Raw genomic sequence first — 26882 nt, 5'->3', positions numbered from 1 at the left:
ACTTCACTTCTCTGTGCCTGTTACCTCATCTTAAAACTGAGAGTCCCACGTGGGACACGGACCATTGCTATCCCGATTAGCTGGTATCTACCCCAGCACTTAGTTCAGTGCCTGGCACATAGTAAGTGCGTAACCAACACCTTAAAAAAAATAAAGGATATTTAGAAGAGAAAATGCTTAATGGTAGATTGTGTAAACTGACATGTACAGCAGTGCTGTGGGTAGGTGTGAGTTCACAAGTGCACAGGGGAAACTGGAGTGAAAAGGTGGTAGTTGGGAGAGCGTGACTGGGGGAGAAGAAAAATGCACCAGGGAAGACACCCTAGAGGAGGAGGGATTTCAGGAGGGCTGGAAGATGTGTCGTTCCAGGAAGCCCGGCCCGGCCCTGCCCTCCGAGGAAATCCACCACAGTTGCACTGAAGGGCAGGGCCCGGGTCTGGGGGGCAGGAGGTACAAAGCATAGGTTCTAGTTTCAGTTCTGCCTGCTGTGTGACCTTGGGCAAGATACTTTACCTCTCTGGGCCCCAGCTTCCCCTTCTGTAAAATGGGGAAAGCAACGCTTGCCCGGCTGGACCGTGTTGGGGGTCGGCCGGGAGGCCGGCCGGAAGCACCCCCTGGGAACGTGGAACAGTTTGAACTGAACTGAGGGCGGCTTCTCCTTCTATGCAAACAGCTGCAGGGGAGGGAGGTGTAGGGGGTCCAAAACAACTTGAGGAGAGAGGCCTCCTCTGTTTAATACTCCTGTATATTCGGTATAGTGCTCTGCCCTCGGGGGCGACCAGTACAACACTCAACCCCCAGTGGACACTTAATACAGTGCTCTGCCTACAGCGGGCACTTAAATCAGTGCTCTGTCCCCAGTGAGCACTAAATACAGTGCTCTGCCCCCAGCAGCAGCCTAGTACAGTGCTCTGCTCCCAGTGGGCATCTAGTAGAGTCCTCTGCCCCTTCAGTGAACCCCTCCCACCCAGCGCTCTGTCCACAGGGACAGGTGCGGGGGTCCAGCTGGCGAGACCCAGAAGTAGACGGTGAGCACCCCTCTTCCCACTCTCCGCTTCTCCATAAACCACAGGCCTGGGGAGGGCCGGTGGATGGAAAAGGGGTTGGTGAAGAGGAATCAGACTCCCAGCCACAACTCCCAGCATAGAGTTGTGCACAGTGTTTCCATTCAAGCTCCCCCCGGTCCCCATCCACCCCCACCGAAGTCTGGAAAGCAGCAAGCCGGCGGAGACCCTGACCTTGGGGGGCAAAGGGCAGGGGTCTCCTCAGCGCTGGCGATCCGGAGGGCTGATGGGGGAAAAGTGAGGCTGCCACCTCTTGGGGGGAAACTGAGGCCACTGCCTCCAGGGGAGAAACTGAGGCTGCCACCTCCAGGAGGAAAGCGAGGTCACTTCTTCAAGGAGGGAAACCGAGGCTGCCGTCTCCAGGAGGGGAAACCGAGGCCACAGTTCTCCTGTGGAGATGGGACGCCATTCAGGGTGGGCGCGTTCTGGCCACATGCAAACTCCGGATCACCTCTGGCCACGGGGTCTGGTGGGGATAGAGAGACCCTGAGGGCCACCCGGCCTCGGGGCCACCCAAGCCTCAGACGGAGAGGTCCCCCCCGGCCGGCCGGTCTGGCCCCCCACCCACGGTGTCGAACAGCAGCCGGACCAGATCCAACTGTCCCTGGGCCACCAGGTCCTTAGCCAGGGCCACCACCTCGGTGGTGTGGCTCCGGACTGCCAGGCGCAGCTCCCGCCGCAACTGGCCGGACGGGTACTTGCGCCCGGCCTCGTCCAGCCAGACGTCCAGCTCGCGGCCCAGCTCGCGGGCGCCGAGCCGGCCCTGACCGAACAACCCGAGCAGCGTCTCCACGAGGCAGCGGAAGCTCTCGGTCAGCGCGGAGCCCGCGTCGTCCAGCTCGATGGCTCGCTTGAAGCACTGCAGCGCGTTCCGCTCCTCGCCCTTGGTGCGCAGGCACTTGCCCCGCAGCAGCTGCACCTCGGGCAGTGCGTCCCCGGGGTCCAGCTCCAGCGCCCGGGCCAGGAACACCAGGGCCGTGTCCAGCGCCCCCTCGTCCACTGCCAGCAGCTCCTGCACGGCGTCCACGCCCATGTAGTAGTAAACCTGCAGGGCGGTGGGTGGATGGGAGCATTGGCGGGTCAGGGTGCGTCCCGTGGAGGGCGGACTGCCAGGAGGGGGTCACGCCCGGGGCAGGGGGACCAGATGAATGACCTCCTCAGGGTGGGGACTTGCACACCTGCCTGAAGGCAGGGGGATGGACTAGACGACCTCGGGGTGGGGAGGTGGTCCCTTCTATCTCAGGTAGTCTTGCTTACAGATGGGGGATGGATTAGGTGACCCCCCGGGAAAGTCTCTTCTCTCTGTGGTCAGCTTGACTAAAGGGAGGAGGTTTGGCTCGCTGACTTTCAGCCAGGGACCATGTAGACTAGGTTCCCTGGGGCCTCGGGGGCAGCAAATTAGAGCTGAGAGATAATTTTAATTATTGTTATCATGGTACTTTTGAAGTGCTTACTATGTGCCAGGCATTGTTCTAAGCAGCGGGTAGATCCAGGTTAATGGGGTTGGACACAATCCCTGTCCCATACGGGGCCTCACACTCTTAATCCTCATTTTACAGATGAGGGAACTGGGGCCCAGAGAAGGGAAGTGACTTGCCCAAGCTCACCCAGCAGACATTGGCGGACATTGCAGAGAAGCAGCGTGGCTCAGTGGAAAAAGCCCGGGCTTGGGAGTCAGAGGTCATGGGTTTGAATCCCGGCTCTACCCCTTGTCAGCTGGGTGACTGTGGGCAAGTCACTTCACTTCTCTGTGTCTCAGTTCCCTCATCTGTAAAATGGGGATGAAGACTGTGAGCCTCACGTGGGACAACCTCATTCCCCTGTATCTACCCCAGCGCTTAGAACAGTGCTCTGCACGTAGTAAGCGTTTAACAAATACCAACATTATTATTATTACGTGGTGGAGCCGCAATTAGAAACCAGGTTCTTCTGACTCCCAGCTCGGGCTCTATCCGCTAAGGCAGGCAGAAGGGGAGAGGGCAGCTCACACCCCTCTCCCCACCAGCCCCTGGGGTGAAAGGAAGAGATTATGGCCGCTGGACCAAGGACAACGGTCTCATCCCCCCAAACCATTGCCATTGCTGTGTGGCTTTGGACAAGTCACTTCATTTCTCTGGGCCTCAGTTCCCTCATCTGTAAAATAATAATAATAACGTCGGTATTTGTTAAGTGCTTACTACGTGCCAAGCACTGTTCTAAGCACTGGGGTAGATACAAGTTAATCAGGTCGGATGCAGTTCCTGTCCCACATAGGGCTCACGCTCTTAATCCCCATTTTACAGATTAGGGAACTATGGCCCAGAAAGGTGAAGTGACTTGCCCAAGGTCACCCAGCAAACATGGGGTGGAGCCGGAATTAGAACCCAGGTCCTTCTGACTCCCAGGCTCGCTCTTTATCCGCTAAGCCTCACTGCTTCTCTGTATGAGGATTACGGCTGAGCCCCGTGTGGGACAGGGATTGCGTCCGATCTGATGTACTTGTATCCAGCATGTAGTACAGTGCCTGGCACATAGTAACCGCTTAACAAATACCACAATTATTATTATTAAATGTGCAACAGTTAGGGGAGCAACAGGCAGCGTCCAGGGCAGTCTTCAGGGGGCACGTGCCAGGGAGATTTTGCCCCTGGGATGGGGAGACTTGCCCAGGGTCCACGTCCGGCAGGAGGAAGGGCTCTGGTCTTGACCTCACCTGACCCATGTCCACCAAGGCCTTGAGCCCCGGGCACACGCGCACGACCCCCTCCAGGTCGGCCTTGGCGCTGGACAGGTGTCCGCGGTCCGGCAGCCCACCGAGCCCGGCCTTGGCTCTCTCCAGGTCTCGCAGGTAAGCCTTCACGTGGATCTGGGGAAAGGCGCCCTGCACCTTCTCTGCCGAACCTCCGCCCACCCACCCGCTCCCTACTAGAGGACCCTGCCCCCCCACCCATACCCTGCCAAGCCCCTGCCCACTCTCACCCCACTAAGGGCCCTAACCACCCACCCGCGTCCTATCAAGGGTCCTGACCCACAGTCTGACGAGCCCCCGCCAACCCACTCTCTGACAAGAGGCCAGTCTAGCCGCGCCCTGCCAAGGGGCCCTGCTGAGGGCCCTGCCTGCCCACCCACACCCTGTCGAGCTCTTGCCCACGCAAGTTCTGCCAAGAACCCTAACCACCCACCCATCCACACTCTGTTGAAGCCCTGCCCGGATTATTCCCTCATTTCTTCTGACCCCTCTGCATCGACTAGGCACTTGGCCGTGAACGCTTGAAGCTCTCCGATGCTCGGCCCAGCCTTACAGCCCTTCTGTCCGTACCCTTACACTGTGCCCGTCTCCCCATCCGTCATTGATTTTAACATCCATCTCCCAGGGTAGACTGTAAGCTCCTTTTGGGCAGGGATCGGGTCTACCTACTCTCGTGTACTGGACGTTCCTAAGGACTTGGTTAGTACAGCGCTCTGCACCCTTCATTCATTCAATCGTATTTATTGAGTGCTTACCGTGTGCGGAGCACTGTACTAAGCACTTGGGAGAGTATGATACAATAATAAATGGAAAGATTCTCTGCCCCCAATGAGCTTACAGTCTAGAGCCCTTACCCAGTAAGGGCTCAGGAAATCCCTCTGACTGACAGGACGGGTGGGCGGGGCGGCCCCCTACCTTGGCTCGGGTGCAGTAGGCTTGCCAGTTTTTTTCGGGTGCTGGCAGCAGGTCCAGTGCCATGTTGCAGGTGCCGGTGGCCAGGTCGTCCTTGCCCAGGAAGTGGAAGATCTTGGCCAGGCGGTTCAGGACGTGGGGCTGCATCCTGGCCAGCTCGATCGACTGTGGGAGGCAGATGGTCGGTGGGGCTGGGAGGCCCAGAGGTTTGGATGGGGTCGGGGGGTGGGGAGGCTCGCCACGTCCCCACACTGGCCCAGCGACTGTCATGGGGAGGGGAGTGGGGCGCTTGGGCGAGTACATGACACCAAACAGTGCAGTGTACAGTGCTCTGCACCCAGTAAGCGTTAGAGAAGCAGTCTGGCTTAGTGGAAAGAGTATGGGCTTGGGAGTCAGAGGTCGTGGGTTCTACTTTAGCCTCTACCACTTGTCAGCTGCGTGACTTTGGGCAAGTCACTTAACATCTCTGTGCCTCAGTTACTTCATCTGGAAAATGGGGATTAAGACCGTGATCCCCACATAGGACAACCTGATGATCTTGTGTCTCGCCCAGCGCTTAGAACAGTGCTTGGCACACAGTAAGTGTTTAACAAATGCCATCTTCATTATTATTATTATAAATACTATTGACTGGCTGAATGAATGAAGGAATGAGCGAATAGTCTGGCTGGAGGGAAGGAGAGAGGAGGTTCTGGGAAGGGGCCATTGGCCACCCCCCTGCACCCTTCCCCTGGGGAGAGGCTGGGGAGGGGATGTTTTCTGAGGCTCAAAACTGGGATGGGGGAGAGGGTTGGGGGGGGTAGGGTTTAGGGGGTGAGTTGGGAGGTTAGGGCAAGGTGAAGGTACGGGGAGGCTACAGAGTGCAGGGGGCAAATGAGAGGGTGGGGGGCTGTCGTGCAAAGTAGCATGGGTTAATGGGCAGAGCATGGAAATGGGACTCGGGGGACGTGGGTTCTAATCCCGGCCCTGCCACTCTCCTGCTGTGTGACCTCGGGCCAGTTGCTTAATCTCTCTGGGCCTCCACTCTCTCTCTTCTGAAAATGGGGATTCGATACCTGTTTTCCCTTCGACTGTGATAGCCGCAAGGGACGGGGTGGTGTTTGCTGTGTTGGTAGTGCAGCTATCTCAGTACTCAACGAGACAGTAAGCTCGTTGTGGGCAGGTCATATGACTACCTACTCTGTTGTACTGTACTTTCCCAAGCACTCTGTACAGTGCTCTGCACATTGTAAGCGCTCAATGATAATCACTGTGGAATTTGTTAAATGCTGACTACGTGCCAGCCACTGTACTAAACGCTGGGGCGGATATAGACAAATCCAGATGGACACAGTCCCTGTTCCATATGGGGCTCGCAGTCTTAATCCCCATTTTAATAATGTTAATAATGTTGGTATTTGTTAAGCGCTTACTACGTGCCGAGCACTGTTCTAAGTGCTAGGGTAGATACAGGGTAATCAGGTTGTCCCACACGAGGCTCACAGTTAATCCCCATTTTACAGATGAGGTAACTGAGGCACAGAGAAGTGAAGTGACTTGCCCACAGTCACCCAGCTGACAAGTGGCAGAGCCGGGATTCAAACCCATGACCTCTGACTCCGAAGCCCAGGCTCTTTCCACTGAGCCATGCTGCTTCCCAGCGTGGCTGGGAATTTTAGAGATGCGGGAACTGAGGCCCAGAGAATCAATCAATCAGTGGTATTTATTGAGCGCTTACTATGTACTAAGCACTTGGAAGAGTACCACAGAATCTAATAATAATAATAATAATAATAATGTTGGTATTTGTTAAGCGCTTACTATGTGCCGAGCACTGTTCTAAGCGCTGGAGTAGACATAGGGGAATCAGGTTGTCCCACGTGGAGCTCACAGTCTTAATGCCCATTTTACAGATGAGGGAACTGAGGCACAGAGAAGTTAAGTGACTTGCCCACAGTCACACAGCCGACAAGTGGCAGAGCTGGGATTCGAACTCACATCCCCTGCCCATAACACGGATAGAGTCAAGTGGGGGAGACAAGGCTGGAGGGAGAAAACAGTGACTCTCTCAGCGTTAATTATCTGGTCCTGACATTGGCACAAGATTCCAGGGCCCCGCCCAAAAGTGCCAGCCAAGCCTAAGTGCAAATTAAGCCTTGGTTAAAAGCGAAAATTCACACTGGTCTATGATTCTGTTTTCACTGATGAGAAAACCCCAAATTAGGGAATGTTTCTCTTTTCTCTTCTCTCATCAGATATTCTCAGTCCTCATTTCGTATCCCCTTTGAACAGGTCTGATACAGCTCTTACGTTCATATCCGTAATTGATTTATTCATATTAACATCTGTCTCCCCCTCTAGACTGTAAGCTTGTTGTGGGCAGGGAATGTGTCTGTTATGAGAAGCAGCGTGGCATAGTGGAAAGAGCCCGGGCTTGGGAGTCGGAGGTCGTGAGTTTTAATCCCAGCTCTGCCACTGATCAGCTGCGTTACTTTGGGCAAGTCACTTGACTTCTCTGTGCCTCAGTTACCTCATCTGTAAAATGGGGATTAAGACTGTGAGCCTCACATGGGACAACCTGATCACCTTGTATCTGCCCCAGTGCTTAGAACAGTGCTCAGCATATTGTAAGTGCTTAACAAAGGCCACCATTATTATTATGTTGTTGTTTGTACTCTCCCAAGAGCTTAAGAGCTCACATAGTGAGAGCTCAATAGTCTGGGAGTCAAAAGGAACTTGGGTTCTAATTCCGGCTCTGCCACTTGTCTGTTGTGTAACCTTGGGCAAGTCACTTCGCTTCTCTCTGACTCTGTTACCTCATCTGTAAAACAGGGATTAAGAGCTCACTCAGTAAGAGTTTAATAGCCTGGGTGTCAGTGGCTCCATCACTTGTCTGTGTGACCTTGGGCAAATCACTTCAGTTCGCCTTGCCTCAGTGACCTCATCTGTAAATAGGAGATTAAGACTGGGAGCCCTATGTGGGACAGGGACTGTGTCCAATCCAATCACCTCATATCTACCCCAGTGCTTAGTACAGTGCCTGGCACCAAGTAAGCAGACAACAGAGGGATTTTTCAATTGAAATCACTGGCAAAATGTCCCCAACAAGTTCCACTGACCACTCTGTTTTTAAGCATAAATGACACAAAATATGAAGCGAGGTCCCACAGCAGACAAGTGGCAGACCTGGGATTAGAACCCAGGTCCTCCTGATTCCACTAGGCCATGCTACTTCCCCATGGATTGACAGTAAGTACTTAACAAAGCCAGCAATCGCTCGTGGTTACTACCCGGACCTTGCTGTAGCAGTCCAGTGGGTCAGTCCCGGAGTAGCCGCAGTCGTGCACGCCCATCGGCGTGGTCCCGAAGGTCAGGGTCCGTTCCAGTACCATGCCCAGGTAGCACCAGCCCAGCGCTGCAGGGGGGTGGGAGGGACGAGGAGGGGTGGGGTCAATCATTTTGGGATAGGCTTCTGTCCTCCCACTCCCTGCTCCTGTCCTCCCACTCCCTCCCTGCTCCTGTCCTCCTGCTCTCTGCTCCTGTCCTCCCACTCCCTGCTCCTGTCCTCCCACTTTCTGCCTCTGCCTTCCCTCCCGGCCCCCATCACCATCCTCTCTCACCCCCAGACACGAATGCTCAGAGCTTGATCCGTTCCTGCCCATCCCACTCCACCCCTGCCCTCTCTGCCCCCGAGACTCGGCCAGGTCCTGTCCACCCTGCCCTCACCCCAACTCACCAGCCCCCGTGCCCCCCCACCCGCCTCTCGGCCCTTCCACCCTTCAATCAGTCCAGGGCAGCCCCGATCCGGGAGGTCTGCGTGCCCAGGCCGTGTCACCTCGGTGGTGATCGTTGGATGACTTCACCACTTGCTGGAGCAGGCGGAGGGTCCGGTTGAAGGACGGTAGCCTCTTCTCATCTGTCTGGCCCTGGTTCAGCCAAATCCCGTCCAGCCTATAGGGGCCCGGGTAGCAGCAGTGACCCCCCAACTCTTCCCCTGACCCTCTCCCCGCCCAGGTTTCTCCTCACCAACCCCCAAGCCCCAGCTGCCTCATCCAGGACAGCCTCGTGGGGCCCAGGAACCAAACCATCCTCTGCCCAAGGGATGGCGTGTGCCCACACGACTACAGGGTCAGCAGTGTTGTCCACACATCCTCCCATCCAACTCCCTCCGTGTCCCGAATGACCAGGCGCCCACTCCAGGCAACCTCTACATGGCTCTCTTCAAGGTCACCAAATGACCAGCTCAGGCCCCGGGCCCACCCAAACTCTGTCCTGCTCCTCCACCACCACCCAGCCTCCTTCAACTTCCTCTCCTGTCTCTGACTTTTCCATCACAGCGGACAACGCCACCCTCCTCCCCATCCGACCGGCCCTCCACCTCGGCATCATTTATCCTCCATTCGTCTCTCTCTTCCAACTCTCCTATACAGCCGATCCTCCCTTCATGAGATCTGCCAAATCCGCCCCTTCCTCTCCATCCAAACCGCTGACGTTTCACTTGTCTTTCCTCCCTCAATTAACACATCAGCCTCCTCGCTGACCTCTTTGCCTCCAGGCTCTCCCTTCAGTCCATCCTTCGCTCTGCTACCCGGATGAGTTTTCTAAAACATCATTCAGAGCACAACTCCCACTTCTCCAAGACCTTCCATGGTTGCCCAGCCATCTCTGCATCGGATGCTCAATCAACTCTCCCCCTCCTGCGTAACCTCACTCCTCTCCCACTACACCCCAGCTCACAACACTTTGCTCCTCTAATATAAACCTATTCATTGAGCCTCATCTTCATCTTGCTCCTCCTAATCTCCAAACCCTATTTGCCACAGTGATTATTATTATTACTATGTTCTTTCCAGGCACCCAATACAGAGCCTTACTTACTGTGGGTGCTCAGTCAACAGTGTCATTTCTGGGGATGATTGCTGAAACTCTGAGCTCATACCCCAAGCAACAGCCCATCTCTCCTTTTCCCCTCCCTTCTTCCCTCTCTGATTCCAGCTTCCCTAAAAAAGGATTTTCAGGAGGTGGCAGGTGGTTGGGTGGCTGGAGACTCTTCGCTTGTCGGGCCTGGACTTCTGACTCAAACCCCCTCATCAGACGGGCAAGGTGGCCACGCGAACTGGGCCCAGACCCCCAACCCGAGCCCCCTTCCTGGATGGGCAGGATGGCCATAGTGAACCCGGCCCGGAACCCAGACCCAAGTCCCCTCACCGGATGAGCAGGGTGGCCATGGTGAAGTACCAGCTCCGCTTCTCCTCCAGTGGCACCTGTGGCAGAAGGGGACGGTTCAGAGGGCATCACCCACCCCACCCCACAGCTTCAGGGGGCTCAGCGAGCAGACCCTTCTCCCTGCTCCCACCCGAATGACATCCCCCTCCCCCTCCCCGTTGCTTCCCTCAAACCCTGGGGAATCAAGCATACCCAATACCTGGATGGGGAAGACAAGCCAACCCCACCTACACTAGACTAGAGCTCCGATGCCCATATCGTCCAGGATGTAATTATAACAATAATAGAATTGGTTAAGCACTTTCTTTGAGCCAAGCACTGTACTGAGTGCTGGGATAGAGGTACAAGACAATCGGGTCAGACTCAGTCCCTCTTACACACGAGATTCAGAGTCTAAGTAGGAGGGAGAACAGCTTTTGAAACCCGATTTTACCAGATGAGGAAACTGAGGCACAGAGAAACTAGGTGACTTGCCCGAGGCCACGCAACAGGCAAGTGGTGAAGCTGGAATTAGAACTCGGGTCCTCTGGCTGCCCGCTCGGTGCTCTTTCTCTGTGCCTCAGTTCCCTTCATCTTTAAAAGGGGGATTAATACTAATAATGTGGGTATTTGTTAAGCGCTTACTACGTGCCAACACTGTTCTAAGCGATGAGGCGTGGTGATACAAGGTAATCAGGTTGTCCCACGTGGGGGCTCACTGTCTTCATCCCCATTTTCCAGATGAGGTAACCGAGCCCAGAGAAGTGAAGTGACTTGCCCAAAGTCACCCAGCGGACAAGTGGCGGAGCCGGGATTAGAACCCATAACTTCTGGCTCCCAAGCCCGGGCTCTTGCCACTGAACCATGCTGCTCCAGACTGTGAGTCCCAGATGGAACAACGTGATGACCCTGTATCTACCCCAGCGCTTCGGACAGAGCTTGACACATAGTGAGCGCTTAACAGACACCACCATCATGATGATTATTCTTATTATTTCTACCCGTAGCTCCTCACTGTCCAGCTGCAGCCGGGGGCCCGCCCTTGTCCACACCCTAGTCGACTCCTGGACTTTGGCCGCCACCAGTAGGGGTGGGTCATTCCACCCTCCCGGCCCTCCCCGGTCCAGGCTGGGTAGGGGCTGGGGAGTGGTGGGCCTGGGTGGGGGGTGGTCCCAGGCCGGCATTCTCCGCCCCCCGCCCGGCCGGTCCTTCCCGGGCCACCTCCCGGTTGGCGTCAGGCCCGGCGGCGTCAGCGTTTTGGCAGCCGGTTGTGGGGCGACCCGCCGTCGGGGCTGGTCCCTCCCGGCCTGGGAGGGGCCTCCAGGCCGCTTGGGCAAGGTGGGGGCAGAAGGATGGATCCAAGACCCCCCCCCCCGCCGCCCCCCTACCCTCCCGGGGTGAGGACGATGTGCCTCCGAGGGGGGAGGAGTGTCCCCTCCCCCAAACCCCAACAGTGACCCCAATCTTGGCCTCCCCCACCCGGCTGATCCTCCCGGGGCTCAGTCCGGCCCGGGGGTCCCTCCACCGTCCTCCTGGGGGTCCCGGGGGCGACCCCTCCCCTCCGGCAGGTGGGTCAGGACCTGCTGGAATAGCCCCAGGGTCCCCCCACCGCCCACCCGGGAGTCCCGGAGGCGACCCCTCCCCTCGGGCCGGTAATATAAGTGTTGGTATTTGTGAAGCGCTTACTATGTGCAGAGCACTGTTCTAAGCGCTGGGGGAGATACAGGGTCATCAGCTTGTCCCCCGTGAGGCTCACAGTCTTCATCCCCATTTTCCAGATGAGGGAACCGAGGCCCAGAGAAGTGAAGCGACTGGCCCACGGTCACCCAGCTGACAAGGGGCGGAGTCGGGATTCGAACCCATGATTCGACTCCCAAGCCCGGGCTCTCGCCACCGGGCCAGGCAGGACCGGCTGGAACAGGCGGAGGGTGGTGTGTCCCCCCTCCCCCGGGGGGTCCCGGCGACGACCCCTCCTCACCTGGCGCCCGTAGGCCAGCGCCTGCTCGTACAAGGCGATGCCCGAGCACAGCTTGTCCGCCCGGTCGGCGTCGTCGGCGAAGCCCAGGTCGAAGGCGTAGGCGTAGCCCTGCTCGGCCAGGCAGCGGGCCGCTCCGAGGGCCGCCTCCCCCGGGACGCCCCCCGGGCCCCCGGGCCCCCCGGCCAGCCCCATCAGGCCGGACAGGGTCTCGGCGCAGCGGGCCGCCTCCCCCTCCTGGCCCAGCCGGTCGAAGACGACGGCCAGGTTGGCCCAGGCGTTGAGGTTGCGGGGCTGGGCTTGGGCCACCGCCAGGAAGGCGTCCCGGGCCTCGGCCAGCTGGTCCAGGTGGAAGGCGAAGACCCCCAGCAGGTTGGCCCCGGGCCCGGCCCCCGGGGGCCCGGGCCCCAGCTCGACGCGCAGGCAGTCCCGCTTCAGCTTCAGGTCGCGCCGCGCAGCGGGCCGGCCCGCACGGCTCCTCGTTCACCTTCAGGTCCAGGTGGAAGTGGCCGGGCAGGTAGGCCAGGGCGTCCAGCAGAGAGGCCAGATCGTCGGGCGGGGGCGACCCCGCCGTGGCCATGGCCGGCCGGTCCTGGGGGCCACCCGGGCGCGGTGCCACCGCCGGAGACCCCGCTGCTCTTCACTTTCTCCTTCGCTTCCTCCTCCTCCCCGTCCTCCTCCCCTCCGGCCCCGCCTCCCGCCGGGCGGGTCCCCTCACTTCCCCGGCCGGGCAAACTCACCTCCTCCAAGAGGCCTTCCCAGACTGAGCTTCCCCTTTTCCCTCTGCTCCCTCTCTGCTCCCTCCCCCTTCCCCCTTCCCCTCTGCTCCTCCCCCTCTCCCTTCCCCTCCCCTCGGCACTCTGCTCATCTGGATAGATTTTTATCACCCTATTTTGTTCATGAGCTGTCCATCCCCTTGATTCTATTTATCGTGTTTATGTTGTTTTGTTTTTGTCCGTCTGTCTCCCCCGATTAGACTGTGAGCCCGTCGTTGGGCAGGGATGATCTCTCTCTGTTGCCAAATTGTACATTCCAAGCGCTTAGTACAGTGCTCTGCACGTAGTAAGCGCTCAGTAAATACTAATGAATGAATGAATGAATGAATGAATGAGGACCCTTCTCCCCCACCTCCCTGCTTGGCTTCTCCCCCACCTCCCTGCCTGGCTTCTCCCGGGGGACCCCCGTTCCTCCCTCCCCAGATTATTATTATTATGGTATTTGTTAAGCGCTTACTATGTGCCAGGCAACCATCCCCAGCGCTGGGGTGGATACAAGCAGATTCATTCATTCAGTCGTATTTATTGAGCGCTTACCGTGTGCAGAGCACTGGACTAGGTTGGGCACACTCCCTGTCCCACATGGGGCTCACGCTCTTCGTCCCCATTTCACAGCTGAGGTGACTGAGGCCCAGAGAAGTGAAGTGACTTGCCCAAGGTCACACAGCAGGCAGGGGGCGAAGCAGGGATTAGAACCGATGACTTTCTGATTCCCAGTGTCTCTACCCACTAATAATAATAACGGTATTTGTTAAGGGCTTACTATGAGCCAAGCACTGTTCTAAGCACTGGGGTAGATAGGAGGTGATCAGGTTGTCCCACGTGGGGATCGAAGTCTTAATCCCCCTTTTACAGATGAGGTAACTGAGGCACGGAGAAGTTAAGTGATTTCCCCAAGATCACACAGCGGGCAAGTAGCGCAGGTGGGATTAGAACCCATGACCTCTGACTCCCAAGCCCAGGCTCTTGCCACTATTCTCTCTTCTCTATTCATTACTCTATACTGCTTCTCAGTGGACACCCCCCCCCCCCACCCCGGTCTCAGCCAAGGGTCAGCCGGAAGACAGGGGGCCACAGGGAAAGGCTTGCAGAGCTACCCGCAGGGAGGCTCTATTGCTCAGGGCCCATGGGGCATCATCAGCCGTCCCTGAGTGGACAGCGGGCAGCGGGCTGCGATAGGGACGGAGCATCCGACCCCCGGGGCTCTATCTGTCTCAGCGACCTTGCATCCACTCTCAACACCAGCGCTGTGCCAGGCCCCCACAATGGCCAGAATGCTGACCCAGGGCCCACAGGGATCAGGAGGCTGACCCAGGACCTGCAGTGCCCAGGAAGCTGACCCAGGACCTGCAGTGACCACGATGCTGACTCCAGGTCCTGGAGTGACCAGAAGCCTGACCCAGGGCCTTCAGTGACCAGGAGACTCACCCAGGGTCCACAGTGACCAGGAGGCTGACCCAGAACCTGCTGTGACCATGATGGTGACCCCAGGTCCTGGAGTGACCAGAAGGCTGACCCAGGATGTGCGTGATCAGGAGACAGACCCTGGGCCCATAGTGACCAGGAAGCTAACCTGGGGCTTGCAATACCCAGGAATCTGACCCAGGATCTGCAGTGTCCAGAACACTGGCCCTTAGTCGGGCTCTGCACAGCGCTGTCCAAGTGCTAGGAAATATACAACAGAAGATGAAGAAGATTGGGTTCTCCCCTGGAGGACCTGACACCCCGGTGACCCCAGCACCCCGTCTCTTGACGTCCCCCTCGAGCCGTGGGCATCCTGCTGGAGAGGTGGACGGCCTATGTCCCCTCCTGCTTTCATTCATTCATTCAGTCGTATTTATGGAGCACTTAGTGTGTGCAGAACTCTGGACTAAGTGCTTGGAAAGTACAGTTCGGTAACGGATAGAGACAATCCCTACCCAACAACGGGCTCACGGTCTAGAAGGGGGAGACAGACACCAAAACAAAACAAGTAGACGGACATCGGTAGCATCAAAAGAGATAAAATTCTAGATCTATACACATCATTAATAAAATTAATAGAATAATCAATATGTACAAATATACACAAGTGCTATGGGGCGGGGAAGGGAGTAGAGCAGAGGGAGGGAGGAAGGACGATGGGGAGGGGAGGAGGAGCAGAGGGAAAGGGGGCTCAGTCTGGGAAGGCCTCCTGGAGGAGGTGAGCTCTCAGTGGGGCTTTGAAGGGGGGAAGAGAGGTAATTTGGCGGCTGTGAGGAGGGAGGGTGTTTCAGGCCAGATGTAGGACGTGGGCCCGGGGTCAAGGGCGGGACAGGCAAGAACGAGGCCCAATGAGGAGGTTAGCGGCAGCGAGGAGGGGAGTGTGCGGACTGTGATGGAGAAGGAGAGAAGGGAGGGGAGGGGAGGTAGGAGGGGGCCAGGGGATGAACAGCTTCCTCACCTGTTGGAGCCTTAACTTCCCCTTTCACTACAGTTCCTCAGTGGCCACAGCCACGCCCATCGTGATCCTTTTTTTTTTAAATGGTATTTGTTAAGCGCTTATTATGTGCCAGAAACTATGCTAAGGTACAAGCAAACTAGGTTGGGCACAGTCCATATCCTGCATGGAGCTCAAAGTCTTAATCCCCATTTAACAGATGAGGTAACTGAGTCCCAGAGAAATGAACTAACTTGCCCAAGGTCACTCAGCAGACAAGTGGTGGAGCAGAGATTAGAACCCATGCATCCTTCTGACTCCCAGGTCTGTTCTCTATTCACAAGGTCACACCGCTTCATAATAATACCTTGGTTTTCTTTAGCGCTTTTATTCCCAAAGCTCTCTCACATTAATTAGTTCAATTCAGCCCTCACTATTAGCTTCAAAGCTCTCCACCCCCTTGCCCCTTCTTACCTCCCCTCCCTTCTCTCCTTCTCCATCGCAGCCCGCACACTCCACTCCTCTGCCGCTGCTCACCTTCTCCCTGGGCCTCCATCTCGCCCGTCCCGCCGTTGATCCTGGTCCACGTCCTACCTCTGGCCTGGAATGCCCTCCCTCCGCAAATCCACCATACTAGCTCACTTCCCCCCTTTAAAGCCCTCCTGAAAGCTCGCCTGCTCCAGGTGGCCTTCCCAGACTGAGCCCCCCTTTTCCTCTGCTCCGCCTCCCCTCCCCATCGCTCCAACTCCCTCCCTCTGCTCTACCCCCCTTCCTGCCCTACAGCACTTGTTTATATATATACAAATTTATTATTCCATTTATTTTATTAATGATGTGTATATATCTATAATTCTATTTATTTATATTGATGCTATTGATACCTACTTGTTTTGCTTTGTTGTTTTGTCTGTCTCCCTCTTTCTAGACTGTAAGCCCGTTGTCTCCGACTCCAATTGTGGGGGCGATGGGGCCGGTGTCCCTGTTTCCCAGCTGTGTTGATCTGACGGTGATGGTGGAGATGGGTCCACCCTCAAGCCCCTCCCCATTCAGTGGTCAAGTAAGCTCACAGAGTAGCAGCATGGTCTCGTGCAAGGAGCGTGGACCCAGGAGTCAAGAGCTCTGGGTTTTAATCCCAGCTCTGCCACTGGCCTGCTCTGTTACCTCCTGCAAGTCACTTAACTTGCCCACGTTCTCCCTCTGGCCTGGAACTCTCTTCCCCTTTCATATCGGACGGACCAACGTTCTCCTCACCTTCAAAGCCCTCCTAAAATCACATCTCTTCCGAGAGGCCTTTCCCGACTAAGCCCGCATTTCCCCCATTTGCCCTTCCTTCTGCATCGCCCACGCACTTGGATCTCTACCCCTCAAATACTTCGTAGTCTTCCCACCCTCAGCCCCTCGGCACTTACATTCATGGCCATATTCTCTCCCATTTCCCCTCTCTGTAAAGTCTCTCTCCCCCTCTAGACTGGAAGCTCCTTACGGGTGGGGACTACGTCTACCTAACTCTACTGAATTGGACTTTCCCAGGTGCTTATTACAGTGCTCTGCACACAGTAAGAGCTCAAAAGAAGCCATCTGTAACGTGAGGAGTAAATACCTGTCTTCCCTCCCTGTTAGACTGTGTGCCCCAACTGGGAGGGCGACTGTGTCCAACCTGATTATCTTGTATCCCCCCAACTCTTAATAGCTCCTCACAATTATTATTGATTATCATTATTATTGTTGTTGTTATTACTGTGTTCATCTGCATAGTGATAGAGAAGCAGTGTGGCTTAGTGGAAAGAGCCCGGGCTTGGGAGTCGAAGGATGTGGGTTTCAATCCCGGCTCCTGCACCTGTCTGTTGGTGTGACCTTGGGCATTGCCGTGCCTCAGTTCCCTTCATCTGTAAAAACGGGATGAAGAAAAGACCGTGAGCCCCACGTGGGACAACCTGATGACCTTGCAGCTCCCCCAGCGCTTACAGCGGTGCTCGGTACATAGTGAGCCCTTAACAAATACTATCATTATTATCATTATTAATTATTGATAGCCCCTGAGACCACCCCCCCCGGCTGCCACAGGAGACCCAGCCAGTGCCCTCGGTTGCTCCTCGACTTTTTGGGGTGAGGAAGGGGTAGCGCAGCGGCCCCCCACCCACCGTTGAGTGGGCGGGGCCTAGACCATCGGGGGGCGGGGTCTCGATCTGCCGGTCACAGGGGGCGGGTGGTTGGCATGGAGACGCGTCCCGGGCACCGCCCCGGCCCAGCGCCCCCGGAGCTGCCCCGGGCCGCGGCCATGGTGCCCGAGGGTTGGCGGGGCCTGGAGGGCCAGGTCAGGGACCTCCACCTCCCCGGATCTCCCGGGACCCTTCCCCGAATCCCTGACCCCCACACTCCCACGCCTAACTCTCCCCCCCTCCTACCCTCAGCACCCCCAAATCGGGGCATGACCCGATCAACTTTGGACAGGAGAAAAGGCTGGGGTCCCCCCCGGGGCTCTCCCTCCCTCCCTCCGTCGAAGGCGCCCCCTCCCCCGACCTCCCCCGGACCCGGGTCACCCCATGACCCGGACTCCGCCGCTGAGCCTCGAGGCCTTGTCGCCCCGGCTCCAGGGCAGTGGGGTCCGGTCTTACCTCCTCGGCTGCGAAGACTCCTGCACGTCCAAGGACCTGAGGGCCGGGACCGGGATGGGGACCGGAACCGGGACCGGGACGGGTTGGATCCAGGAGCAGGAGTCCTCCAGGCTGACCCGCATGCCCCACTTCCGCTTCAAGGAAGCTCTGGGGCGGAACCGGCTGCTGGTGAGGCCTGGGCCTCCCCCCTTGCCAACACTGACCCCCAAAGCCCCTTCCCACTGAAGCGGGGAGAGTCCAGTGGGAGGGGAGCCAGAGGGTGGTAAAGGGCAAGAGGAAGGGGTCAGGGTTGAAAGGGGCACGGGGACGGGGCCCTCACGGAAGGCCCCTGGTCGCCAGTGCGTGGGGCGGAGGGATGACGACACCCGGCTAGTCCTCTCGCCCCCCATCCGTGTTTCCCCCCTTGCCCTGCCCTGTCCCATCATGCCCAGGCCGGGCGGCTGGGCCCCAGCACCTACCAGATGAAGGATTTTCTGGAGCTGCGCCGCCAGCGTCCCGGCAGCACCCGCGGCCTCCTGGACTCCGGGGAGCAGAGGTTCCGGGCCTTCGTCGGGGTGCGTGTGGGCTCTGGGCTCTGGGCCGGTCCGGGGGCCGGGGGCGAGATGACAGGACCGGCCTGGGAGGTCGGGGCCCACGGCAGCGCACGATCCCAGGCCGGGAGTTGGGTGCCGCCTGGGTGGGTGTTGAAAACTTGCATCTCCGCGGCTCCTCCATGGCCTAGGAGACTAGGAGCATCCTCTTCCCAGAGGGAGGGTCTCTCGCCTCCAGTCGCGTCGGGGCGTCCGAGGCAGTCCGTCAGTCAGTCGATCGTATTCAGTGAGCGCTTACCGCGTGCAGAGCACTGGACTAAACGTTTGGGAGAGTACGCTACAACAATGAACAGACAACACATTCAGTACAGTGGACCCGGGAGCCTTAGTTCTGGTCGTGAGCTGTATCCAGCCCGAGACCCCCGGAACTGCCCTTGGAGAATCAGGCCACAGGGGGCCCAAGTCCAGAACACCACATGCATGCGAGCGTATCTGTGTGCGTGCATCTGAACACGTGTATATATGTGAACTTATGTGTGCATCCATGTGCACTCATATCACACATGTGGATGCATCTCTGTGTCTGTGGGCACACGGGTCTGGGCACATGTGTGTGCAAATTATGCAACTGTGTATTTACATGCACGCCTGAGCACGTGTGCATGCATGCATACCTGCACATGTGTGTGGTGAGGGTTGTGTGTTTGGGAACAGGTTCAGGTTTGAATGTGCCAGTTCACTCACACGCACATACACACACGCAGGCACAGACACAGACACATGCAGACACACGCATTAAGGACAAAGGGCTCCCTTGGAAGGAAAAAGTCCCGGAGCAGACATGCAGCAGAAATGCAACAGATTCCACGGACAAACTACAAGAGCGGTGCAGGCGAGAGGGAGCGGGCAGAGCTGGCCCACGTAAACCCCTGACTGAGCAGAGCTGAAATGACCAATGTCAGGGGAAGGGAATCAATCATGGAAGGCCTGCTAGAGGAGGTGGCTTTGGGGGAGCTTAAAGGGAGGGAAGGGATGGAAGGAAATGGGGCATCAGGCATGGGTTTGCTACTGAACATTGTAGCAATCTCCAAAACACGACTGCCCCCCTCCCCCCGATCCCTTTCCTCCCTCCGCCTTCTCTTCTTCCCTTTCTCCTTTGCCTCTGGCCCGTTCCCACCTGGCCCCATCCTCCCTGCCTTGCCTCACCTCTCCGCTCCGGTTCCCACCTTAACTGCGGCCTTGTCCACCCTGCAGAACCACTACCCGGGGCCCGGGAGTTACGGGAAGGGCGGGAACCCGTACACCGAGCTGGAGGAGAAGGCTCGGTGCTCACCCCCGACCCAAGGAATCATGTCCAGCAAAACCAAGTCGTCCCGGTCAGCTTTGCTTCTGGCAAGTGTCCACCTCATCCCCGAGTCTTCGTGGGCCCCCGCAGGCCCACCGCCCCATCCATCAGGCTGGGCAGGGGCCTTCGTGTGGCTGCTCCCTACCCCTTGGGGCTGGTCCTCCCTGAGGCCAACCTCTGCCCGTCAAGGTCCTTCCTGTGGCCACGCTCCATCCCCTTGGGCCGGGTTGGGTCCCCGCTGAGGCCACCTTCCACCCTCTGGGCCAGTCAGGGTCCTCGCCGCGGCGACCTCCTCTTGACACCCCTCTCCCTTCAGGGCAGCGGCCTGGGTCCCGGGACCTACAGGCTCCAGAACAGCATCGACGCACTCCTGAGCCGCACGGTCAGCACGCGAGGACCCTACGACCTCTTCTCCAGAGACCGGGCCAAGCCGATTCCCTACGGCCACTTCGCCACCCCGGTCCGTGGCCAGGGGTTGGGGTAGTGTCCCCTCAAGTTGGGTTCCGTGAAGAATTTCCTGTGCTCCCAGTGTGACTCCCCTTCCCCCCCGACCCTGCCCTGCTCCACCGGGCAATCGCTGAACCCATGATGTATACAGAGCACTGAAAGAGAGCAGGGCCCTGGGCTGCACATGGGGGAGAGGACAATAGAATTAGTAGGCACGATCCCTGCCTTGGAGGAGTTTACTGTCTACTGTGGGCAGAGCACTGGACTGAGAGCTTGTAGACAGGATCCCTGTCCTCAAGGAACTTCCTCCCCAAAACACCCCTCCTCCTTCCTCCTGCACTCTCCTACTTAAAAAGATGTGGGATCCAGAAGGGTTGTCAGCCCCTGTCCTGCCCCAGCCATGTATGTGTGAGTGTGTGAGTGTGTGTGTGTGTGGGCACGCACATATGCCCTTGTGTATGGAATCGGGGTAGATGAAGCCCAGTCCTGGCAGCTGGCTTGGCCCAATAATTACAGCCATAATCTTCACACCGTCCTCGGCCGCAGGAACTTCGTGGATGGGGAAAATGTGGCCCAGGGAGGCCAAGGGATTTGCCCAAGGTCAGACAGCAGGACAGCCTGATCTGATTCTGAGCTCTCCCCCACCAGCTCCCATGGCCTCCACGCTGGCACCTGCAGGCGGCTCCAGCTTAGGCCTCTCCGGGGAGAATCCATCCGGGTTGGGGGAGAGTCTGGGTGGATGGGGGTTGAGTAGGTGTGGGTGGGACCGGGGTGGGGGCGGACAGTCATGGTATGACATAATCCTCTGGGATTAGTGGGTGGGAAGTAGGGAGAGGGACAGCAGAGCAGGGAGGCAAATGGTGGGGGGGGGGGCGGCGGCAGAAGGCAGTAGCCCAGGCTTTTCCAGTCCAGCGGGTGGAGCGGGTTAGGCCACGGGTGACTGCATGGTGTGGCACGGTCAGACAGGCATGTGCAGGGCCTGTTCCAACATGTGTGTGTGTGTGTGCGCGTGTGTGCATGCGCGCGTGTGTGCACGCGCATGCACCATGCGGGCATGTTAATGGGCGGGCACGTTGATGTGTGGGGGTCCCTTCACCAGCCACTCTTCCCCGGCCAACGTGCCCACTCAGTCCGTTGGCCCCACCGGGAGCAGAAAGTGATCGGTCCCCAGGTCGACCGACCCCCAGTGGACCCGGGACCCAGCGAGGCTTAACCTCTGTGCCCGTAGAAGAGGAAGCCGATGGAGCTGGGCCCAGCCCCGCTGCCCAACTTGTTGGCCGACCTCAGCGCCGGTCCCCGGGCCAAGTACGGCACCTTCAGGACCACGAGCCGCAGCCCCCGACGGCCCCCGGAAAGGATGTTCTGGGCTGCGGCCGGCCAGGGCTCCTGCGTGCCGGTCAGTGCCCTCTGCCCTCCCCTTGCCCTACCCCTTCCCTCTCTGTCCTCCACCTTTCCCCCCACCTGCCCCTTCCTCCTGTCCACCAAGCCCCACCAAGACCCTTTCACTCTCCACCGTCCTCCCCCAATTCCCTCCGAGACCCTGGATTGAACCAGCTCCGGTCTCTCCCTCCCCTGCTGGCCTGCGGCCCCACATTTGGGAGTACAGGGGAGTGGGATTCCGGTTGGGTTAACCCCCTCCCTGCCCCTTGCGCTGGTGCTCTGAGCCTCGATTGGTCAGTGAGGATGATTGCGTATCCAGGGGAGAGAGGGAGTAGGGGATGGTCCTTGCAGGTGTGGCCGGCCGGTGAGAGAAGGGGGTCCGGACTAGGGCGGGTCATTGTTGCCCCATCCTCCCTCCCTAGGTGCTCAGAGCAACCTCCCGCTCCCCCATTCAAAAAGGCCCCTCTCTAGAGAAGCAGCGTGGCTCAGTGGAAAGAGTCAGGGCTTGGGAGTCAAAGGTCACGGGTTCAAATCCTGGCTTGGCCACTTGGCAGCTGTGTGACTGTGGGCAATTCCCTTAACTTCTCTGTGCCTCAGTGACCTCATCTGTAAAATGGAGATTAACTGTAAGCCTCACGTGGGACACCCTGATGACCCTGTATCTACCCCAGCACTTAGAACAGTGCTCTGCACATATTCATTCATTCAATTCATTCAATAGTATTTATTGAGCGCTTACTATGTGCAGAGCACTGTACTAAGCGCTTGGGATGAACAAGTCGGCAACAGATAGAGACAGTCCCTGCCGTTTGACGGGCTTACAGTCTAATCGGGGGAGACGGACAGACAAGAACAATGGCACTAAACAGTGTCAAGGGGAAGAACATCTCGTAAAAACAATGGCAACTAAATAGAATCAAGGCGATGTACAATTATTAACAAAATAAATAGGGTAACGAAAATATATACAGTTGAGCGGACGGGTACAGTGCTGTGGGGATGGGAAGGGAGAGGTGGAGGAGCAGAGGGAAAAGGGGAAAATGAGGCTTTAGCTGCGGAGAGGTAAAGGGGGATGGCAGAGGGAGTAGAGGGGGAAGAGGAGCTCAGTCTGGGAAGGCCTCTTGGAGGAGGTGAGTTTTAAGTAAGGGTTTTGAAGAGGGAAAGAGAATCAGTTTGGCGGAGGTGAGGAGGGAGGGCGTTCCAGGACCGCAGGGAGGACGTGACCCAGGGGTCGACGGCGGGATAGGCGAGACCGAGGGACGGCGAGGAGGTGGGCGGCGGAGGAGCGGAGCGTGCGGGGTGGGCGGTAGAAAGAGAGAAGGGAGGAGAGGTAGGAAGGGGCAAGGTGATGGAGAGCCTGAAGCCTAGAGTGAGGAGTTTTTGTTTGGAGCGGAGGTCGATAGGCAACCACTGGAGTTGTTTAAGAAGGGGAGTGACATGCCCAGATCGTTTCTGCGGGAAGATGAGCCGGGCAGCGGAGTGAAGAATAGACCGGAGCGGGGCGAGAGAGGAGGAAGGGAGGTCAGAGAGAAGGCTGACACAGTAGTCTAGCCGGGATATAACGAGAGCCCGTAATAGTGAGGTAGCCGTTTGGGTGGAGAGGAAAGGGCGGATCTTGGCGATATTGTAGAGGTGAAACCGGCAGGTCTTGGTAACGGATAGGATGTGTGGGGTGAACGAGAGGGACGAGTCAAGGATGACACCGAGATTGCGGGCCTGCGGGACGGGAAGGATGGTCGTGCCATCCACGGTGATGGAGAAGTCTGGGAGCGGACCGGGCTTGGGAGGGAAGATGAGGAGCTCAGTCTTGCTCATGTTGAGTTTTAGGTGGCGGGCCGACATCCAGGTGGAGACGTCCCGGAGGCAGGAGGAGATGCGAGCCTGAAGGGAGGGGGAGAGGACAGGGGCGGAGATGTAGATCTGCGTGTCATCTGCGTAGAGATGGTAGTCAAAGCCATGAGAGCGGATGAGTTCACCGAGGGAGTGAGTGTAAATGGAGAACAGAAGAGGGCCAAGAACTGACCCTTGAGGAACTCCAACAGTTAAAGGATGGGAGGGGGAGGAGGCTCCAGCGTAGGAGACCGAGAATGATCGGCCAGAGAGGTAAGAGGAGAACCAGGAGAGGACAGAGTCCGTGAAGCCAAGGTGAGATAAGGTATGGAGGAGGAGGGGATAGTAAGTACTTAACAGATACCAACATTATTATTGCCCTAGGAGAGCATCGGCCCAAGCTCCTACAACCCCCAGCCCATAGGAAAGAAAGAATTCTCCATCGCTCCTCCTTTCGGCTCCTCCGCCAAGCGGGTGGAGCGACACTACCACCAGCTTTTTATGGGCAACACGGTGAGGCGTCTGTGCGCGCGTGGGGACTGACCCCTCCCCCGAGGCTGAAGGGGTACAGGTGTGGGCCTGACCTCTCCCCTGGGGCTGGAGGGGTCTTGGAACGAGGACTCGCCCCCTCCCTTGGGGCTGGCGGAATCTGAGCAGGGACACTGCCCACCTTCCCCCGGGACTGGAGGAGTCCAGGCAAGGGCCCCGCCCCCCTATTCTTGGGCAGGAGGGGTCTGGGGAGTTGTCCACGCTGAGGCTGGGGGAGCCCCGGGGGACATTTCTTACCCAGCCCCAACCCCAACTCCTGTCAGGTTGGGACTGCCCCAAGGATGAGCTCCTGCCCTTCTTCCCAGCGCCAAGGGCCTTCTCTCCGGCCGGGTGGGGGTGGGAATGGAACCCTGCTCATCCATCTTCATCAGAGCCAGAGGAGCACCTAGGGCCTGAGCCCTCTTTTGGGATGCATTTGTGTTCTCTGCAAAGTTCTGGGCACCCACTGTGCGCAGAGCTCTGTGTCAGGTGCCTAGTGTATGCAGAGCTCTGTGCCGGGCACCTGCTGTGTGCAGAGTGCTGTGCCAGGCACCCAGTATGTGTAGAACTCTGTGCCAGACGCCCTCTGTGTGCCCTTGGGCACACAGACCGGAAGCAGAAGGCGCAGCCCCCAGCTCCGGGCAGGTTTTGGGTGTCGGGAGTGGGCTGGCAGGCCCGGAGAGAGCCCCCGGGTGCCACCCCCGGCCTCCCGGGGCCCCTGTCTCGCTGCCGGCTGCCAGAACCCCGTGGGCGTCGGCCGCTACTACCTCACCGGGCCCCTGGAGCAGGAACGGGAGCGGGGCCGGCGCTATCGCTCTCTCTACCTGATGCCATCCCGGCGCTACCTGAGCAACCCCATCCGTGACTCCTACCTGCAGTGAGTGTCCCACGGGGGGCGAACAACCCCCACCCCACCCCAGCTCCGTGGGCAAAAGCAAGGAGACCTTGTTGCCCCTCGCTGCATAGCTCACGGAGCCCCCAGTTCTGCCCCATCCCTGCCCCGTCTGGGATCCGGCCTTGCACTCGGAGACCCCTCGATACATACTTTTTGATTGATTGTTATTTTTGTATCAGTACTGATCGATACACCCACCCTCTGGGGCAGGGCTAGACCACCCCACAATTGACTCTCAATCGACTGTAATCATAATAATAATGTTGGTATTTGTTAAGCGCTTACTAGGTGCAGAGCACTGTTCTAAGCGCTGGGGTAGATACAGGGTAATCAGGTTGTCCCACGTGAGGCTCACAGTTAATCCCCATTTTACAGATGAGGTAACTGAGGCCCAGAGAAGTTAAGTGACTTGCCCACAGTCACCCAGCTGACAAGTGGCAGAGCCGCGATTTGAACCCATGACCTCTGACTCCGAAGCCCAGGCTCTTTCCACTGAACCACGCTGCTTCTCTGAACAATGGTGTGCAGAGCACTGTATTAAGTGCTTGGGAGAGTACACCGTAACAGAGTTTGTACTCTCCCCTCTCCATCCCTGCCTCTCCCCACTGGTCAGCACGGACTCTTCAATTCCCGACTCTCCCCGCTCTGTCCCCGACTTCCCCAGTGATTCAGCATACACCAGCCGCACACTCCTGACTCACCCCTCTCCATCCCCGGCTCTCCCCACCGTGATCCAGTATGGATCAATACGTAAGATTGAATGAATGAATGAACGAATGACCGACCACCCACACATTCCTAACTTCTCCCTCCATTCCTGACCGTCCCCCAGTGACCCATCACAGACCACCCCAATCCTCTGACTCTCCTCTACATCCCCTTGCAGCCCCCTTCCTGGTTCCCTAAGCTCCAGCTCTGCCCCGTCGGCCTGCCGCCTGTCCACACTGCCGAGTCCTGACCCATCCCTCTTTTCTCCTCTGACTTTCCTCACTCATTCATTCATTCAATCGTATTTATTGAGCGCTTACTTGTGCAGAGCACTGTACTATGGCTTGGGGAAGTACAATATAAACAATAGTAACATTCCCTGCTCACAATGAGCTCTCAGTGCTCTACCCACCCGATGTGCACCCTGCGTCCGGGCTGGTGGGTGGGGGTCAGCGGGGCTCCTGCAGGGGCAGAGCTGACCGTCGGCTGAGGGCAGTCCACCCGACAAGCCTTCGTCAGCTCCCAGTCACTGCTGCAGCCCCAACTGTCCCGGTGCCGCTGGGGAACGGATGGGCAGTTCCTCTCCCTCTCCCTTCAGGGAACGGATTACGCCATCCTGCACCAAGTGGGTGGTCAGATTCTGCCCCGCCACCCCTTCCTAAGGAGTCAGAATCCAGGAACTGGATCGGCCCTGCTGCCCACCGTGGGAGCCAGGACTGAACCGTTGCCCTGCCTCTGACACTGCCCAGTCCGGATCCGCGCCCCTTTCCGTTCGCCATCAGCCTATCTCTCCAGCCCAGGCTGTCCTACCCTGCAGCCTCAGCCCCCGGACCCCTCCCGAGGACGGTCCGCTCATTGAGTGTCTGGGGGTCACCCACTTTAGGAGTGATTAAAATCTGGAGAGAAGCAGGTAAATGCAGGGTGTTGATCTGGCCAGCCTGGAGCTACCGGAGAATAGCCGGAGAGATCCCTGTTCCCAGCTCTCACCTCCAACTTCCCCGACCTGTACCCTCAGCTCATTCCTTCAGGACCCTACCCCCTGGAGCTACCTCCCAGATTGAAGAGAGGGAAAGGGAGAGGACAGGAACCAGAGGACTGGAGCTTGGGCAGGGACGGGGGACACCACAAGAGGGAGTTAATTCTAGCATCAGTGGCTTGGCAGCTCACACGATCTAGTTCCGGGCCGTGGTGACCAAGCGAAGGAGGGTGGGGCCTTGGGAACCGCCACCATCTATGTCCCTACATTGGCCGGCTGGCAATCAGAATTAAGACTGGCCCACCCCCTTCGTGGGGGTCCAGAAGGCAGAGCCTAAACCAGAAGCCAGTTGTTTCCAGGCTCTCACCACCAGCTCCCTGTCAGGACTGCCGATAACCACTCTGACCAATGGCCAGTGAAATTCTGTCTGCTCGGAGGATCCCGTCTGGAGAACAGTTGGTCTGCTAGACCCCGGGCCTAGACCCAAGCCCTGAACCAGCAGCTGGGGGTGCCCCTCAAGGGCCCTGGCTAAAATCATATCAGAAACAATCTCTGGCCCCGCCCCCACCCCATCCAGCTTCCAGTCCCAAG

The 26882-nt window shown here is 57.9% G+C and overlaps 2 protein-coding genes across 5 annotated transcripts; one reads left to right on the top strand and one right to left on the bottom strand.

Annotated features, from left to right (window-relative positions):
- Window positions 1-691: 691 nt before the first annotated feature.
- On the bottom strand, window positions 692-12529 carry TTC22 (tetratricopeptide repeat domain 22). The gene is given in 8 exon segments (XM_029046534.2): window positions 692-2109; window positions 3757-3909; window positions 4708-4869; window positions 7980-8098; window positions 8519-8634; window positions 9892-9947; window positions 11867-12326; window positions 12328-12529. Coding segments are annotated over 8 exon segments (1707 nt in total). The 5' UTR covers window positions 12444-12529; the 3' UTR covers window positions 692-1584.
- Window positions 12530-17259: 4730 nt separating this feature from the next.
- Window positions 17260-26230, top strand: LEXM (lymphocyte expansion molecule). 4 transcript variants are annotated; one of them, XM_029046464.2, is made up of 9 exons: window positions 17260-17351; window positions 17632-17820; window positions 18084-18206; window positions 19437-19574; window positions 19844-19987; window positions 21203-21370; window positions 23569-23697; window positions 24453-24589; window positions 25914-26065. In XM_029046464.2, exons 1-9 carry the CDS (start codon window positions 17316-17318, stop codon window positions 25975-25977), a joined length of 1128 nt encoding a protein of 375 aa, XP_028902297.1. In that variant the 5' UTR covers window positions 17260-17315; the 3' UTR covers window positions 25978-26065. The 4 variants fall into 4 exon arrangements, with proteins under 4 accessions (XP_028902297.1, XP_028902298.1, XP_028902301.1 ...); XM_029046465.2 differs by having other exon boundaries at window positions 18026-18206; window positions 25914-25997; XM_029046468.2 differs by lacking the exon at window positions 24453-24589 and having other exon boundaries at window positions 25914-26230.
- Window positions 26231-26882: the final 652 nt, after the last annotated feature.

Source organism: Ornithorhynchus anatinus, chromosome 18 (assembly GCF_004115215.2).
Source record: "Ornithorhynchus anatinus isolate Pmale09 chromosome 18, mOrnAna1.pri.v4, whole genome shotgun sequence".
Classification (NCBI taxonomy): Eukaryota; Metazoa; Chordata; class Mammalia; order Monotremata; family Ornithorhynchidae; genus Ornithorhynchus; species Ornithorhynchus anatinus.
Note: the sequence above shows the minus strand (reverse complement) of the source record. Positions and strands in the feature narration are given on the sequence as shown.

Excerpts from the sequence above, each read along its gene's own strand:
- LEXM (XM_029046464.2), top strand. The coding sequence starts at position 17,316 with ATGGTGCCCGAGGGTTGGCGGGGCCTGGAGGGCCAG. Across the intron at positions 19,988-21,202 it reads ACGGCCACTTCGCCACCCCG|AAGAGGAAGCCGATGGAGCT; the intron begins GTCCGTGGCCAG and ends CTGTGCCCGTAG. Across the intron at positions 23,698-24,452 it reads AGCTTTTTATGGGCAACACG|AACCCCGTGGGCGTCGGCCG; the intron begins GTGAGGCGTCTG and ends GCCGGCTGCCAG.